This window comes from Panthera leo, chromosome A2, assembly GCF_018350215.1.
Source record: "Panthera leo isolate Ple1 chromosome A2, P.leo_Ple1_pat1.1, whole genome shotgun sequence".
NCBI classification, from domain to species: Eukaryota; Metazoa; Chordata; class Mammalia; order Carnivora; family Felidae; genus Panthera; species Panthera leo.
In genome coordinates, this window is record NC_056680.1 from 166,482,130 (window position 1) to 166,499,019 (window position 16,890).

Here is a 16,890-nt window from a genome sequence, read left to right on the forward strand (position 1 = left end):
AGGTGGAGATTCAGGAACCCAGAGATGTAAGGCTGTATGTCTAGAGAGTGAAAAATTCACGATGGTAAACCCCTGAGTGTTTGAAGATACCTGTGTCGAAGAGAAATTCAGCCTGCCGTGGACCAGGGACCAAAGGGTGACAGCTCCCTGGAGGCCCGCTCTTCACCACAGAGAATCCAGTAACTGTCCAAGATTAAGGGCTGCTCCCTGGACTTCGTTCAAGCAAGAATGTTTGGACTAAGTGTTTTATGAGGCAAAGTTAAAAGCCGGTTACTTAAGAGGTCCTCTCACTTAGCAAGAACATGCGGGTGTTGCTCGTCGAAGTCTGTCCTTTGAGAAGCACCCCAGTTATTACTTTCAGAAGGGTAATTTTCTAATTCTAGCATTTCTTGTGCATCTGTTAGCAGGAATTCTTTAAAAAGAACATTCGCTCATCAGCCGTTTGGTCGCAAGCGTAGCTCGTCCAGCGGCAGGCAGCACAGACCATCCGGGACTCCTGCTCGTGTGTGTGCTCGTGTGCTCGGGACGCATGGCACTCCTCCTGGTGGTCCCGTCACCGTCCCTTCCGGTCCACGAGTGCTCCATCGGTTTTGTTCTCGTGTCCTTTTGAACTGGCTCTACTCCTTTCTGACTTCAGTTTTTTTGTTTTTTAATTTGGAGTGATTTCAGATTTAAGTAGCGTTGTCAAGACGTCGACAGACATTTCTTGTCCACCTTTGACTCAGTTTTCCTCAATCTAACCACAGCACATACCCCCGAACGGAGTGGCCGGGCGCTGTTCGCTAGACGCTTGAGTCCCGTCCGGCCGGTATTCTGCTGAATACCCTTCTCCTGCTCCACACGCCAGTCCCGGGGCCCAGGTGTCCCCATTCAGTTGCTGTTACTCTCAGTCACCTTCAAGGTGTCCCAGTGGCCGGCCTGGGACGTCGGCTGCGTCTTCGGTTTCTCGCTTGACGGCGTGTCCTCGGCTCATCTTGTGCCTCTGCCCCGGACTCCGCGTTGGTCAGCGAAGTAACGTCTCGATCCATCTGATCCTCGGCGGAGCTGACCGTGTCCTTCGTAGCTGGTTCTGTCCGGTGCTGGACACCATCTCGCATCTGTTGTGATAGCACCTGTGTATTTATAGCTCGCCTTGGCTGTGAGAGAAGACGGTGTGGTTAAGTTAAGAGGCTCCTGCAGCAGGAGGGGCTGGTGCCATTGAAGACGGAGAAAGCGGAAGGGTTTTGAGACAGTTGGCAGCTAGGCCCGGTGAGACTGGATTGCCGTGTGTGGGTGTTCTGTCACGGGGTGGGTAGTGGTGTCGGCGAGGGCGAAATTTCCAGTCCGCAGCATGAGAGCACGAGGTAGAATTCAGTAGCGGAAGACCAGGAGTGGGGTGGGGACCCAGTGAAATTTGGTCCTGTTCTATTTGCGACGTCTGTCACACGGCCAGGTGGCTGTGTCAAGCACTCATCTGTCTGTTCGTGTCTGAAGTGCCAAGCAGAGACCTAGGATTGGAGCTTACGTTGGGGAATCGCTGCGGGATCCGTGGTATTTGCGGAACGGGGGTGACGATGAAGACGCGGGAGTGCAGCCTGAGAAGGGGTCCGGAACCCTGGCTTCCCCACCCTGTGCCCACGGGGCTCGTGGGGAGAGGAAACCAGAAGACGGACGGACCGGAAAGCCCAGTGTGCCGAGGGCTTGGGGCGCCCAGCTGTGAGAGCTGTTTCTGGGGGTGCCTGTGCTGGTGGGGGGCCGGGGGGGCGGGTGGCGGCTGGGCAGGACCAGGTGAAGGAGCAGAGGAAAGGGGAGGTACGGACAGCCTGCTGCTGCGGGGGCGGTGGAGGGTGAGGGGTCCGGCTCTGCAGACGGCTGGTCTGATGCACACTTCGGTTCATTTGCCTTTTCTTCGAGGGGCCGTTTCCGTCTAGGACGCGGGCCAGGTGGCCGCTGGTCGCCATCGCGCGAGTGTTGCTTGTCTCCCGGCTGCTGCTACTTGATGGTTCTCCTGCGCTCGCTCAGCCCCAGTGACTGTCCTGGGGGCGTCTCTGGTTAAGACACCGCGGTGTTCACATCTGGCAAGGCTAGGCCAGTTCCCACGCGTGCGCCGACTGCCTTGAGGGCCCTGCCACGCTGCTGTCGTCACTTGCACAGAAACAGGCACCTGAGCGCCAAGACTGGCGAAACTGGACTTGAGAATACAAGCTTTGAAGTGAGTTCAAGGATGTCTGAGCGGTGGCATCTGACTCCCCGGGTGACCTCTGGCCACGTGTGGCTCAGCCGTTAGGAAGTGGGAGCCCAGTTCTGAGACTTTTCTAACCCTCGCTCCGTTGGGCGCAGTGGGTTGCCCGGTCCTGCAGTGCTGGGAGCTCCCAGGATGCCCTGCGGGTGCAAGCGGCAGCAGCTGGAGCTCAGCAGGGACCAGAATGTCACGTAATTTTCAGCCCTTTGAGGTCGGGACGCAGGGCTTCGAATTTTCCGCTGTTTCTGGCAGCTGTTGTGCTGTAGTTTGCCTTCGGGTTTTTTCTTTCTGAAGATGTAAGCTTGCTGTGCTTCTTGGTCTTGAGAATTGATGACCTCTTCTGTGGCTAGTCATTTTAAGACGCTTTGGCTGGTGTCGCTGACTCGGTGGTGTGCTCTGAATGTAGTAACTACCACGGAGGAAACTTTTTCTTCAATGTTTGAGAGCGAGAAAGGGAGCGCCTGCCCTCGTGAGCGGGGGTGGGCAGAGAGCAAGGGAGAGACAATCCCGAGCAGGCTCCGGGCTCCAGGCTCCGAGCTGTCAGCACAGACCCTGAGATCGTGACGTGCCTTGAAACGAGACTCACGCACTTAACCGACTGAGCCCCCCGGGCGCCCCGAGGAAACCTTTTAAAATTGGGTACTCACTCCCATCTTGTGTAGTGGAGTGCATTTCACACAAATACCTCCGTATTTTAAGTTGAACGTACCGAAACGGTTCAAAAAGCTATATGGTGAACGACCGTGTTCTTGGAGGTACGTCCTCCAGTTACTGTTGTGGGTGCTCGTGGCAGGGTGCCCTGCCCCCCGTCTCTTTGGCATAGAGATTGTTGCAAGTTTAAAGTAATCAAAACCCGGTGGAAGCCTGAAACGCCCTCGGCCTGGCTCCCAACCGCCTACATTTACGTTGGAAAGGAGGAAGCCTGTCCCGGAAGAGAGCTACCTCCTCCGAGACTCCCCTGTACCTAAGGAATCTGCGGGACGTCCAGACGTCTCTCGTCTTCTTGGTAATTAACAGACTCCCTCCCTTTTGTGTGCTCGGACCCTCCGTCCCTTCAGCTCGGAAGCTTCTTGATGCCTCACACTGTCTGTGGAATTTCCCGTGAGGGGTGTGGGTGCCCCTTGCACGTGCCTGTTACGGTTGAGTTTCTGCTCTTAAGTTGCTCTCATGTCACTGTGATTCTGAGGCCCCCTTCGAGGACCGGAGGGCAGACCCCAGTAATATTTTTGTTAGGGGTCTGTCACGGCTGTTTGGATTTTCATGTTAGGTTGTAGGAAGAGTAACCATATGGTTTTCTCTAATTTGTAATTTAAACAGATTCTGAAAAAAAGAAAAAATTCTGAAAGGGACGCCTGGGTGCTCAGTCTGTTGGGCATCTGACACTTGATTTTGGCCCAGGTCGTGATCTCACGGTTCAGGTTCATACGACCAGGCCCCGGAAGCTGGAAGCCTGCGTGGGATTCTCTCTCTCCGTCTCCTGTCCCTCCCCCACTTGAACCTTTTCTTTCTCTCTTAAATAAGTATTAAAAAAAAAAAGATGCCTTTAAACAAATTGTGGCAGTGTATTTGAGAAAAATACATATTTTGGTATTCAGAATGACAAGTCTTGAGTTCAAAAGTCTGTTCTGAGTTCTTAACCTTTTTAAAACTTTTTTAAGGTTTATTTTGAGAGAGCGAGTGGGGAGGGGCACAGAGAGAGGGAGAGAGTCCCAAGCAGGGTCTGCACTGGATCTCACAGCCTCGAGATCACAACCAGAGGAGATGTCAGGAGTGGGACACTCACCTGACTGAGCCACCCAGGCACCCCTGAGTTCTTAACCTTCTGACCTCTAGAACTGTTAGTGCTGCATTTGAGGTTTTGTACAGTCTGTTCTAAATATTTCTTTCATCATGTGATCAAATTGATAATGACATTTAACCTAAATATTTCTAATTTCCTTTGACGTAAAGGCTTTCTCTCTCTCTCTCTTTTTTAAATGTTTATTTTGAGAGAAAGACATCATCGAGTGCAAGCGGGCGGGGGGGGGGGGGGGCAGAGATAGAGGGAGACACAGAATCCCAGGCAAGCTCCATCCAGGCTCCGAGCTGTGAGCACAGAGCCCGACGCGGGGCTCGAACCCATGAACCGTGAGATCGTGACCTGAGCCGAAGTCAGACGCTCAATCGACTGAGCCACCCAGGAGCCCCCCCAAGGAAATTTCTTAACACCAGAGTTTTGTTCTCACAGTTGTTCTTTTCTGGTTTTGTGATATTTGTTTTCCATTTTTGTTCCATTGTTTCTTCAAGCATTCCAACACTTAAATGTTTAAGCTTTGTTTCGCCAAATGGGCACGTTTGAGAAGAACCTGGATTTTTTTTTTTTAATATATAGATTTTACTTTTAAGTAACATCTACACTCGACGGAGGCCTCAAACTTGTAGAACTCTGAGGTCAAGAATTGGATACTCCAGTGACTGAGCCAGCCAGGCACCCCCAGAACATGGATCTTCTAACTGTTGGCTGCTGGGCCCTAGTTTATGTTACTACAAGTTTATGCTGTGTTGCCACAGACTACAAGAAGTTTGATAAATGCCCAGATCCCAAAAGCTTAACCTTCTGTTTGGTTAACAGTAGGACCGCGGATGTGTCTTTTTAAAAAATGTTTTTAGGGGCGCCTGGGTGGCTCATTTGGTTAAGCAACCAACTCTTGATCACAGCTCAGGTCTTGATCAGGGTCATGAGGTCAAGCCCTGCCTTGGGCTCTGCACTGGGCTTTGTGAAGCCTGCTTCAACAACAAAACGACGACAACAAAAACAAAAAATTATTTTGGGCACCTGGCCGGCTCATTCCGTAGAGCATGCGACTCTTGATCTTGGGGTTGTGAGTTTGAGTCCCATGTTGGGGGTAGTAGTGTTCACTTGAAAAAATTTATTTATAAAAACGATACGTAAATAACTTTTTAGCAACTATAAAAACCTTTATTTCTTGAAAGGGGAAGGAGGTTTTTTTATTTTTTTATTTTATTATTATTTTTGGAAAAAGAGCATGGGAGAGGGTCAGAGGAGGGAAGAGAGAATCTCAAGCAGGATCTGTGCCGACAGAACCCGACGCAGGGCTTAAACTCACGAACCGTGAGATCATGAACTGAGCTGAAGTTGGATTCTTAACTTACTGAGCCACCCAGGTGCCCCCCAATTTATTTTATTTTTGAGAGAGAGAGAGAGTGAGAGAAACAGCATGAGTGGGGAGGGTCAGAGAGAGAGAGAGAGAGAGAGGGAGACACAGAATCCAAAGCAGGCTCCAGGCTCTAAGCTGTCAGCCCCCAGTGTGGTTTCCTATTCGTTATTGTGATTATTTCACGAGCCCTTTTTTTGTTTCTTTTCAAGTTCTTATTTTAGACTCTTTTTTAAAAATTTTATAAATGTTGGTTTATTTTTGAGAGCAAGCATGAGTCGAGGAGGGGCAGAGAGGGGGTGACAGAGGATCCGAAGCTGTTTCTGTACTGAGAGCAGTGAGCCTGAAGTGGGGCCCAAACTCACGACCTGTGAGTTCATGACCTGAATGGACTGAGCCACCGAGGAGCCCCCCGCTTATTTCAGATTCTTGGGGGTGTTCTAACTTACTCCTGATGCTTTCCTCGTATTTAGAATTGGTCAGCTCGTATTCAGCAGCAGGAGTTATGTTTTCAGCTGGAATCTTTGTGACTTCGGTTGTAGAGATGCTTTTTTCTGCAGGGCGCCTTTGTTTGCTTCACCATCCTAGGGTAATGTTTAGTAATTTTGAAGAGTGTGGGTCATTGCAGGATAAGGAAGGTAATGAGATTCCATTCTGTACCTCTGACTGAGCCTTCAGGATTCCAGCTGCTGGGGGGACAGGGCTCTTCTCTGAAGTTCGTTGGAGGGTTTCTCTTCCCCACTCTGTTGTAATTATGGCCTTTTGAGAGCCACGGTATGGGTGGGGGGGGTTCTCCCTTGCATCCTCTGGCTTCCTGTGCCTCAAAAGCAAGACCTATCCTGAAAACAGGGCACCCCTCCGCCGTGTCAGGATCACCACTTCTGGGAGCTCAGCTTTTTTCAAATGTCTTTGCTGGACTTTAACATTTCTAGGTATTCCAAGGTGATGGGGGATCTGTTTCAGGTCACCCTGTGGTACTTTTTAAAAAGTTTTTTTAAGCTTACTTCGTGAGAGCGTGCGAGCAGGGGAGGGGGAGAGAATCCCAAGCAGGCTCTGCACTGTCAGCGCAAAGCTTTTGAGGGGCTCCAACTCTCAGATGGTGAGATTGTGACCTGAGTCCGGGTCAAGAGTCGGACGCCCGATCACTGAGCCTCCCAGGTGCCCCATCCTGGGGTATTTTTGAGCTGTTCTTTGTGTCACGCTCCTGGACTAGTAACACGTAGTTCTTACGTGCTCCTTCCTGACCCTTTATATGTAGACTTTCTTTGTAAAGGGCTTGGCATGCACACAGGTGCCGAGTCGTGATGTAACACTGGACCTTTTTACCACGGTCGCTCCCCAAATGTGGGAGACACCTGTGCAGGTGTCTTGTTTTGGGGAAATGGCGTAATTTCTCGCTGGGCATCATTTAACCCGGCCGTCGTCGTGCCCCAGCACTGTGGCCTTAAGACTGTGATGGCATGTGCTTGCTTCCAGTCCGAACGTCTCTCTCTGAAGTCTGATGGTACAGTTTCTGGCGGGGGGGGGGGGGGGGGGGCGGGGGGGGCGGGGGGGGGGGGCGGGGGGGGGCGGGCACAGAAAGCCCAGCTTCAGTTGTAGGCGGAGTAGCCTGAGTGAGGGCCTTGCTCCACTGGGTGAAGTTCCTGTGTACCATCCAGGGATAGGCCTGCTGTTTGTAAGTTCTTGGTCATTAGTTGAATGAAGTGCTTTTAGCCAATCAAAGTAAAAGAAGTAAATCCGTTAGATCTCGCCTCTTAATTTTTTTTAATGTTTATTTTTGAGAGAGAGGGAGAGCACAAGCAGGGGAGAGGCAGAGAGAGAGGAGACACAGAATCCAAAGCAGGCTCCAGGCTCTGAGCTGTCCGCACAGAGCCCCACGTGGGGCTCGAACCCACAAACTGTGAGGTCATGACCTGAGCTGAAGCCGGACGGTCTACCGACTGAGCCACCCAAGCGCCCGATCTCACATACGTGTAGTCGGTCTGTGGCACCCGAGGCCAAGCCTTGTTAGCAATGGTAGGAATAGGATGGATTTTCATTGTCCTGCCCTGTGAAGTGACAAAAGCCACTGAAGCAAATTGCTGCTGCTAGTTTTCCACTGAAGGTCTAATCTGTAGGGAGAGCCGGTGGGAGGATGAAGCCACAGGGTAAAGTTAACAGTAATAGCTCTGTTGTCAGAGACCTTTCCTTTTCCTTTCCCAGGGACTCTGGGGGCGTGCTTTAGCTCGTCCCCAGTGACAGCCACAAGCCGTAGGAGGTGTCATTGTGTGGTTCCCACGTTGTGTCTGCTCAGGGCGGGGACAGCGTGTTCGTCCTGGTGGCTGTGCAGTCTTGCCCAACGCCTGGCACGGGAACGCACTGGATGAAGGGGTGGCCGAAGTAACCGAAGCTCCCAGAGCAGGGCCCGTGTCAGGAAAACAAGATACTCACAGAAGGCCTGTCAGCTGGTGGTCAAGTGGGCACTGAGTGCCTGCCTCAGAGTCACCTGTTAGTTTTATTTAGTTTAGGCTATTATTAGGCTATTTCAGAGCTTTTATTCTATATTGAGAAGGGTCTAGGGCACAAATCTTGGAATCTGTTCCCGGATGAGGGCCCAGCCTGACAGGCTAGTGGTTAGTGCTCAGGTGAGGTGACCTACCCTCCCTCTCCTGCTCTGCTCCTACCCCCATGATGAACCCAACCTTGGCAGTCATGTCACTGACCGTGGATTTCTAATTGCAGGACTCACTCCAACAGCCTGTTAAAACATGGTGGATTACTATGAAGTTCTAGGCGTGCAGAGACATGCCTCAGCTGAGGATATTAAAAAGGCGTAAGTAACTGTATTTATGCAGTAATGAATCTGTGCACTTGGGCAGTGTAACTTTTTGTCTCCTGAAGTGGCGTTTCATGTGGTAGAACCGTTTTAGAATGCTGCTGTTTCACTTGATCTTCAGACAAGGCAGTGAAACTAACCTTCGCCGCCTCAGACTAGGCCCAGCCTGTCACTTGGCATTGAGGGATGAGAAGGTCACTTGGTTTCCTCTGTTACTTTGCCTTGGGACAGTGGATTCTGTTGCTGCTTAAAGCAGATCAGACATTTAACTGAGGATGCGAAATAATCCCAGGCAGTTTTGACATTGACTGTGGAACGGAGCTGACCTGGCACTTCGCACTCTTAGAGTGTGGTGCTGTGACTTCCTCAGGGTAGTAGCTGTTCAGGATCCCTGTCGCCGGCCCCGGCCTGTACCGTTAGAGCCAGATTGAGTGCTGCGCCCCTGCTGGCCTTCTAGGCCTTTGTGACCAGGGCTGGCCCACGGCGGGGGCGAGGTGGAGGCCACAGGTGGCACTCAAGGTGAACTGGGTCTTTAATTCGTTTGACCTTAATGGGTAGCAGAAAGTTACATTTTAGCAGAGCTAGAGAGACTAAAAACTAAGCCTGGAACTGTTTCAGTTTGTTAAGGGACTGGCGTTTTTATTCACACACAAGTCTACGCTACTAGGCTTAGTGGGTCTGCAGAAGGAAATTCAGGGTACTTGAATAAATCGTTCACGTAAAAATGTTAAACGTAGAAGCTTGACTCCTGTGATGGGCCTGCCCTGTGTCAAACCACAGCCAAGCAACTTGAGTAGGAGGGCCCAGGAAGTGCCTTTGAGCTGTGTCACCCGTGGGGCCCCTCACGTCTGCCGGCTCACAGCTCACAGACAGCAGTCGCCAGTTAATTGCACTCTTCTTGAATAAACGTAATATGTAAATAGTATTTCCACTAACTGATGGAGAAACATGCCCACGTTATGCTAAACACGGTCAGGAAGGGGATTGGTTTAGTTTCTTAGGAGAATGTGGGCCGGCCGTTGTCTTCAGGGTGGCTTTGAAGTGTGAGCTTAGAAAATGCCATCGTTAAACGGAAGAAGATTTTCCCATTAAGTGCGCAGTTGAATGCTGACTTAGACTAGATGCAGCCTTACTTTAAATGAGCGAAACTGCATCCATGGCTGGTGTGTGTTCGTAGTCCGTTTTGTGGACTGTAGGCTTTGATCTTGTGCAGTGACCGGAGAAACTTTTGTTTGAGGGGTGATTGTAGGTGGCTGTCCCCTCCCTGCGCATTTCTCCGGGGAGACCTACAGTCTTACCTGTGTTTGTGTCACAGGCCGTGTGTCCTTGGCGCTCGCTCACTGGTGTGCAGCCGGACGTCAGTCTCAAGGCCAACACTGAAAGACATCGGATGTTCTTTACACTTCATGTGTCAGGCCTTGAGTCTAAAAACATGGCGTAGTCTTTCAAAACACACCCATGAAACACTCTGGAGTCTCTTCTCGTGTCTTTGTGTTCCCAGGACAACACCCTGTGCAAAGTGACCGTTCTCCGTCTTTCACACGGTCTGTCATTTTCTACCAAGGTTTGTAGTGCTTCAGGGCCCTTGGTCTGCTACTACATGTTTAGGTCTGCAGTGAGAAGGAGTAGAGCCCAGCATTAACTCGATCTTAGGAAGTTCAAGCCAAGATTTTTGATTAAAATGCTGCGATTAAATTGAACCGCAGCAGCCTTACGTTCACAGCTTGCCAAGCGCTAGGACTCTCTGGTTCTTAGTCTAGTTTTAGATTTTGAGGGGCACCCCCTTCCTCCCATATGTGGTGCTTATGTTTAAGAGGAGAGGAGTTTTTTTCTTTGTATTCCAAAAGCATATAGTTATTACTGTTAAGTGGAACCTTCGGTGAATCTTGAATCCAGAATGGGGCGGCTCTGTGAGCGGTGCCAGCATCTGTCACACCGACATGCGAGGCGGGGGGGCTCTTCCTGCCCTGCGAGCGAGGCTGCCTTCTTCCTCTGTTCTGTGCTTTCTCAGCTGCACGACCACGAGATCACACTGCACGTTTTGGTTCTCAAACATCTTAGCGTTAACGTCTCTCTAGAGGTTGGTTTGTATTCATGCTATCTGGATTGAGAACTTGCTTATTTCATTCTCGGGGAAAGGAAGATTTTACAGTTGAAATCGATAGCAGTTGCCCAGGTTTACACCTCTGAAGCCAGTTTCCGCCTTACTTATGTTTCCCAGCCATTGGGTTTCCGCACGTGGATGTGACCGGTGCCCTTTTTATTCTTTTCAAGGTACCGGAAACTGGCACTGAAGTGGCATCCAGATAAAAACCCTGAGAATAAAGAAGAAGCAGAGAGAAAATTCAAACAAGTGGCTGAGGCGTATGAGGTGTTATCGGACGGTGAGTGAACCTACCCAGGGTTTGGCTTCTCCCCGGGGCTAGCAGAATGTGGATCTGGACGGCCGAGGTGTGGGCACTGAGAATGGAAGTTGCCTCCTTTTCTTGTGAAGCTTCGACTCCTGCTCCTGGCAGACACTTGATACAGTTACCCGTGAGTGCTGGGGAGCACCCTGGCTTCTAGCACTTTCTCTCAGGGTGGCTATTTTAAACAGTACTGACACCCTGGTCTGAGGACTGACAGGACAGATTGGGGCACAGGAATCCGTCTGGGTCATCGCATGGCGGTGGCTGTGACCACTCTCCGTTGGTGGCGCCGTGACCGCTCATCTCCGTTGTCCTGCTTACACATACCTGGCCAGTGGGCTCGTGTGCTGGGTTTTACTGCTTGGAAGGACTTCTTGGTGTCAGGAAGCCAGGAACTGCGCGCCCAGCTGAGTTAGACTTCAGAGCTCGGCCCGCGCCTTCCCCGCCCCAGGGCTAGAGTGGTAGAGTGTTGAGGAAGTCAGCCTTGTATCTGTCAGTACCTCTTCTATTGTAAAGGAAGTGCCCGGTGTTTTATCCCAAGCCCAGAAGTTACCTTTGCACAGAAAGTTCCCGTTCTCCCCGCCCCCCCCCCCCCCATGTTTATTTTTATTTGTTTATTTTGAGAGAGAATTGGGCGCCTGCATGAGCAGGGCAGGGGCGCAGAGAGAAAATCTCAAACAGGGATAGAGAGGCTTGATCCCACGACCCTGGGATTACAACCTGAGCCAAATTCAAGAGTTGGACGCTCAACTAAGCCACCCAGATGCCCCTGGATCCCATTCTTCTTAGAACTTGGTTACCATCAACTGGCTTTAAGTGGTTTGCTTGTACACCCGTTTTCCCCATAACCTGTTTTTTTTCTTTCCAGTTTTATTTATTTGAGAGGGAGAGAGAATGCGCACACAAGTGAGTGAGGGGCAGAGAGAGAGACGGAGAGAGACTGGAACCTGGAGCGGGGCTCCAGCTCACCCGACGGGAGGCTTGAACTCACAAACCAGGAGATTATGACCTGAGCTGAAGTCGGATGCTTAACCGACTGAGCCACCCAGGCGCCCCCATAACTCCTGTTATTTTACCACACGGTTTGGTAGAACGTGATGGTTTGGGCGGAAAACCTGGTGTATCAAAAGGAAGTGACCTGTTTAAACAGGGCTGCAGTGTAGTTGTTTATTCTAGAAGGTAAATGGTGAGAGGACAAGACAGTAGAACACTCTCAGGCTTGGGCTGTTGTCCTTTCAAGGACATGAATTCGGGTCGGCTCTTTCTCTGGCTCCAGTACCTCTATTTGCTGCCCCACCAAGGCCCTGTCCTAGTTTTTCGGGAGAATGTGCACTGGTAGAGTTGGAATAGTTGCAGAACTTGTGGTGTGGTTTTGAAAAATTTATGTTATTTTTTATCTTCTAAAATTTACATCCAAGTTAGTTAGCATACAGTGCAACAATGATTTCAGGAGTAGATTCCTTAGTGCCTCTGACCCATTTAGCCCCTCCCCCCCCACCCCCTCCAGCAACCCTCTGTTTGTTCTCCATATTTGTGAGTCTCTTCTGTTTTGCCCCCTTTAGTGTGACTTTCATGTACGCATGAACACACACTGTGCACAGTAGCGTGGAAAAAATACCACTTTTTAAACTTAAAAAGTGATTACTACTTAATTTTTACTATTTAATTTTTGGGAGCTTTTAGGGAGATGTACTTAGATTTTCCCTCTTTCCCTTTTTTTTTTTTAATTTTTTTTTTTTAACGTTTATTTATTTTTGAGACAGAGAGAGACAAAGCATGAACGGGGGAGGGTCAGGAAGAGGGAGACACAGAATCCGAAGCAGGCTCCAGGCTCTGAGCTGTCAGCACAGAGCCCGACGCAGGGCTCAAACTCACGGACCGCGAGATCATGACCTGAGCCGAAGTTGGCCGCTTAACCGGCTGAGCCACCCAGGCACCCCCCCTCTTTCCCTTTTTATTGAAAGTAATGGAGGCCTAACTCCTTAAAACTAATTGCAAAACTTTGAGAACTCATTGGTTCCTTGATGTTCAACTTTGTAAAGGCTTTATTTGAACTTTGAGGGGAAAAGAACTTGGTCTTTCCTGACTCTCCTTTCTAATCTGTAGCTAAAAAACGAGACATCTATGACAAATACGGCAAAGAAGGATTAAATGGCGGAGGTGGAGGTATGTAAATGTTGATTTTTGTCTTGGCTTTTCAGTGAGCGGAGGAGGCCATCTGGCAACGAAGGGTCTAGACAAGGGGTCGGGTTTGTCCGTTTTCTTGGACAGGCTGTGTTTCCGGAAACACAGATGTGGCCTGGAAAGTGGGCTGACTTGTGGAGATGATGGGCTGCCTGGAAACCCTTGCGTTCGGCTACAAAGTGTATGCCGATCGTGGTACTTTCTGTAGATCCGGAATCCGTATAACCTACTAGAGTATTTTGTGAGTTCTTACTCCCGGATCAGTACCTGATATTTTGTCAGAAGACCTTAAAAACTCTTACCTGACCAAGCTGATTGTACTGGCAGACCTGACTGCCTGTGGTGGGTGGGCCTCACTCGGGGGCGTGTGTGTGATGAGAGGTCCTAGCAGGGACCTGCCCGCCGTCAGCACCACGGTCGGTGGCCTCTTCGAGAATAGCACTGCCCACCAAGCACACGTCCCACTTGAGGAGCGTGAACGAGTGTGCTTCTGTGCGTGGTTTACACGATGGTCCGTCCGCACAGAAGATGAAGCCACGTTTCCTACGTACGGATGGCGGTTGCAGACATGGTGGGAAAGTGCTAGCACCCCTGCTGCCGTGACCATGACCGTGAGGGGTGGGAAGCCTCCCCTGGCTTGTCCCCGCCAGCCCGAGGTGGTCTCTGTTCAGGCACGGCTCTGGCTGCGAAGCAGAGCCCTAGGTGTAGGAGCCTTTGCCGTTTTTTCTTCGGGTCGTGGTGTAGAATCCTCTGTAGACAGAACTGTTGGCCTACTAAACGCAGGAATGTACCAACTAAATGCCGTGCTGTACCATCGTAGGTGGAGTTCACTTTGACCATCCGTTTGATTTTGGCTTCACATTCCGTAACCCAGATGACGTCTTCAGGGAATTTTTCGGTGGAAGGGACCCGTTTTCATTCGACTTCTTCGGTAAGTTCGCTGTTTGGTGGGTGTGTCTGTGACTGAGGCGGACTCACCTTTCCCGTTTCCACACGTGGCTCCCTGTTGCTCGCCTGCGTTGAAGCAGCGGAGGGGGTTCCCGAACCCCTTCCCTCCTCTCCGGAAGGTGATCTTGAATGAGTACCTTGCACACGAAAGTAATAAAGGTTTTAACGTGCTCGTTTTCTTCGATACAGATAGTCCTAATTAACTTCCTTTTTCCCTCGTTCAGACGGTGGCCAGGATGTAGGTGCTGGGGTCTTGGCGGGTGGCGCTCTTTGCTGTTGAGCACTTGCTTCTGTGTGAATTTGCCCCGAGTTCTGGATGGAGACGCTGGGCATCGTAGCAGATGTTCAGAAGACCTTGGATCTCTCCACCTGTTTGTTTCTCTGATTGTGTGTGGCGCATCGTGACTGTTCAGTTCACGGTTTGTAAATAAGAAGGACATCTCTAGGGCGATGCCCTGCAGATCTCCCGCCGGGGGGAGTTTTGGCCACGGGAGACCATGCTGTCCCAGCTGCTGTTGCATTGCAGGATGGATTTTCCCTTCACCTGCACCTAGACGTGCTGAGTCCGATGCCGGCTGTTCGCATGTGGCTCAGATGCGGGCGGGGTGGGGAGCGGGCGCCGTCGGAGCTGCCCTGGGTGCTGGGGAACTTGGGTGGCCAGAGCTCCCCCGGTGCGGCCGCACCCATTTCTGTCTCGGCTTACGGTGGGGGACACGTAGCCCGTGTTTCTGCCCTTTGTTGCCTGGAGCCTGGTGGAGAGTCCCAACACCAGCCGCGACCCTCAGGAGGGACACAGCAAGACCGGTTCTGTCTGCAGATAACGGGGGAGAAGCAGTGGACCCTTGCCCATCATAGGCCCAGAGAAGAGTAATTAATTTCCTGCCGTACCTGGTGGGTATCTGGCCTTTTAAATTTTTTTTTTTTTTCAACGTTTTTTATTTATTTTTGGGACAGAGACAGAGCATGAACGGGGAGGGGCAGAGAGAGAGGGAGACACAGAATCGGAAACAGGCTCCAGGCTCCGAGCCATCAGCCCAGAGCCCGACGCGGGGCTCGAACTCACGGACCGCGAGATCGTGACCTGGCTGAAGTCGGACGCTTAACCGACTGCGCCACCCAGGCGCCCCTATCTGGCCTTTTAAACGGTGCGGCCCTTCAGTTTATTTCCGATGGGGATTCACAGAGAGTTGCCTTGTTTTTTACTGGGGTGTGGCCCGATTTGAAGACTGTAGCTTACGGAGGGAGGTGGGTAGGATGATACACATCAGCACATATTCCCTTTTTCATCCACACATGTCGTGACGAAGGCTAAGCAGTGGGTGTCCCAAGTTGGGGGTGAAAAGGTGATTGTGGTCTTTTTGAAGACTTGCTTTGACATTGCTCCCGGAAAGGTAAGCGAATTATCAGGAAGTCTCCTTATTAATGGACGAGATCTAACCTTATCTGTAGTGTCTGTTAATTGGCCTTCATGTATTTAGGAAATGTCACTGTAAGAAAAACACCGAGGGTTCAATGATCTTTCCTGCGATAAGATTACCTTTGTGTCTCGTTACAGCCTTTAGTGAACTTCGCGTGTTGTTTTGGGGGGTGCCGGGTTGTGTTGGGTGAAATCCCGTGTTTGGATGGCGTGACTTCTGGTGGCCGAGTGAGGATCTCCTGCCTGCCATCGAGGGTTTCGGCCCCACTGCACATCGGCAGCGGGGGCAGCAGCGCAGGCTGACCTCTCCGAGCCGGAGGCCAGGCATCTGCTACACGCGTGATACCTTCCAGGAGTTGTTTTGGCGGAAGGGTCCCTTAGGGATTGAATTGGAGCCAGATTTTGTTTTCATTAGGAAAATAGTCTGACAGGCCAGGCTTCCTCATTCAAAGTGATTTTCATCGGGCAGTTCTTTCTAGAGCAAAGAAGGTGTAGTGAGGATAATGAGATGTAAATGAGGAAGTAACATATAGCTTTTACCCACTGTAAGTTGGTTTGTGTGTGTGTGTGTGTTTAATTTTTTTTTATTTATTTTTTTAATTTCCGTCCAAATTAGCACATAGTGCAACAGTGATTTCAGGAGTAGATTCCTTAATGCCCCTTGCCCGTTTAGTCCATCCCCCTCCCACAACCCCTCCAGCAGCCCTGTTTGTTCTCCATATTTAAGAGTCTCTTATGTATTGTCCTCTTCCTGGTTTTATATTATTTTTGCTTCCCTTATGTTCATCTGTTCTGTGTCTTAAAGTCCTCATATGAGTGAAGTCATATGATGTTTGTCTTTCTCTGACTAATTTCGCTCAGTATAATATCCTCCAGTTCCATCCATGTTATTGCAGTTGGCAAGGTTTCGTTCTTTCTCATTGCCAAGTAATATTTCATTGTATGTATAAACCACATCTTTACCTATTCATCCGTCGATGGACATTTGGGCTCTTTCCATCCTTTGGCTGTTGTCAATAGTGCTGCTATAAACATGGGGGTGCATGTGTCCCTTTGAAACACCACCTGTATCCCGTGGATAAACGCCTAGTAGTGCCATTGCTGGGTCGTAGGGAAGTTCTATTTTTAGTTTTTTGAGGAACCTCCCTACTGTTTTCCAGAGTGGCTGCACCAGCTTGCCTTCCCACCGGCTGTAAGTTGTTTATACCCGATGTTCACACCTTCTAAATTGTGAGATACGTGTACGTATAGAAAGTTTTATGTGCATGTGTATTTTCACTGAGATTGTGGACACAAAGCACATTTTGGTGGGAATTTCTTCTTTTGGACTCAGTCCTGTTTAAGAGATAACTAGTCTTACTGTGATTCTAGACTCTTGGGCCCTCTGTTTTAGACACCAAGACGTTCAAATTTAATGGTAGGCATCTCCTGTACATTTTCCACGATTCGCGTGTCAGTGATGCTTCTTCAATCTGTTCTCATAGGTGTTCTAGGTGACTTCCATTTTCAGGCGCTAAGGATTTGCACACAGGAACAGAAACTTCTCCACGGCTACTACATGTACGAAGTAACGGTACAGCCTGCTGGCGGTACGTGTAGCCTAGATCCGAACGCAGGGCTGGGGGTTTCTGCCGTAGCAGTGGTTCAGTTGATGTTAAGCGGCGGCCCCATCCCACTTACCCGGGGCTGTCGTGACGTCCGTTGGTCGTAGCACGTGATTTTTTAGTCCTGATTTTTCACCC

At 50.3% G+C, this 16,890-nt stretch overlaps 1 protein-coding gene across 6 annotated transcripts in view; it reads left to right on the top strand.

The window, feature by feature from the left end:
- DNAJB6 (DnaJ heat shock protein family (Hsp40) member B6) overlaps nt 1-16,890 on the top strand; it is a 69,598-nt gene that overhangs the window by 16,568 nt on the left and 36,140 nt on the right. For 5 of the 6 annotated variants that reach the window (XM_042927229.1, XM_042927233.1, XM_042927234.1 and 2 more), the window contains exons 2-5: nt 8,098-8,188; nt 10,466-10,575; nt 12,706-12,765; nt 13,604-13,714. In XM_042927229.1, the coding sequence (XP_042783163.1) occupies nt 8,124-8,188; nt 10,466-10,575; nt 12,706-12,765; nt 13,604-13,714 (346 nt within the window). In that variant the 5' untranslated portion in view covers nt 8,098-8,123. Of the gene's footprint in view, nt 1-1,927; nt 2,192-8,097; nt 8,189-10,465; nt 10,576-12,705; nt 12,766-13,603; nt 13,715-16,890 lie in introns of those variants that run through there. The other variant, XM_042927232.1, reaches the window with a different exon arrangement.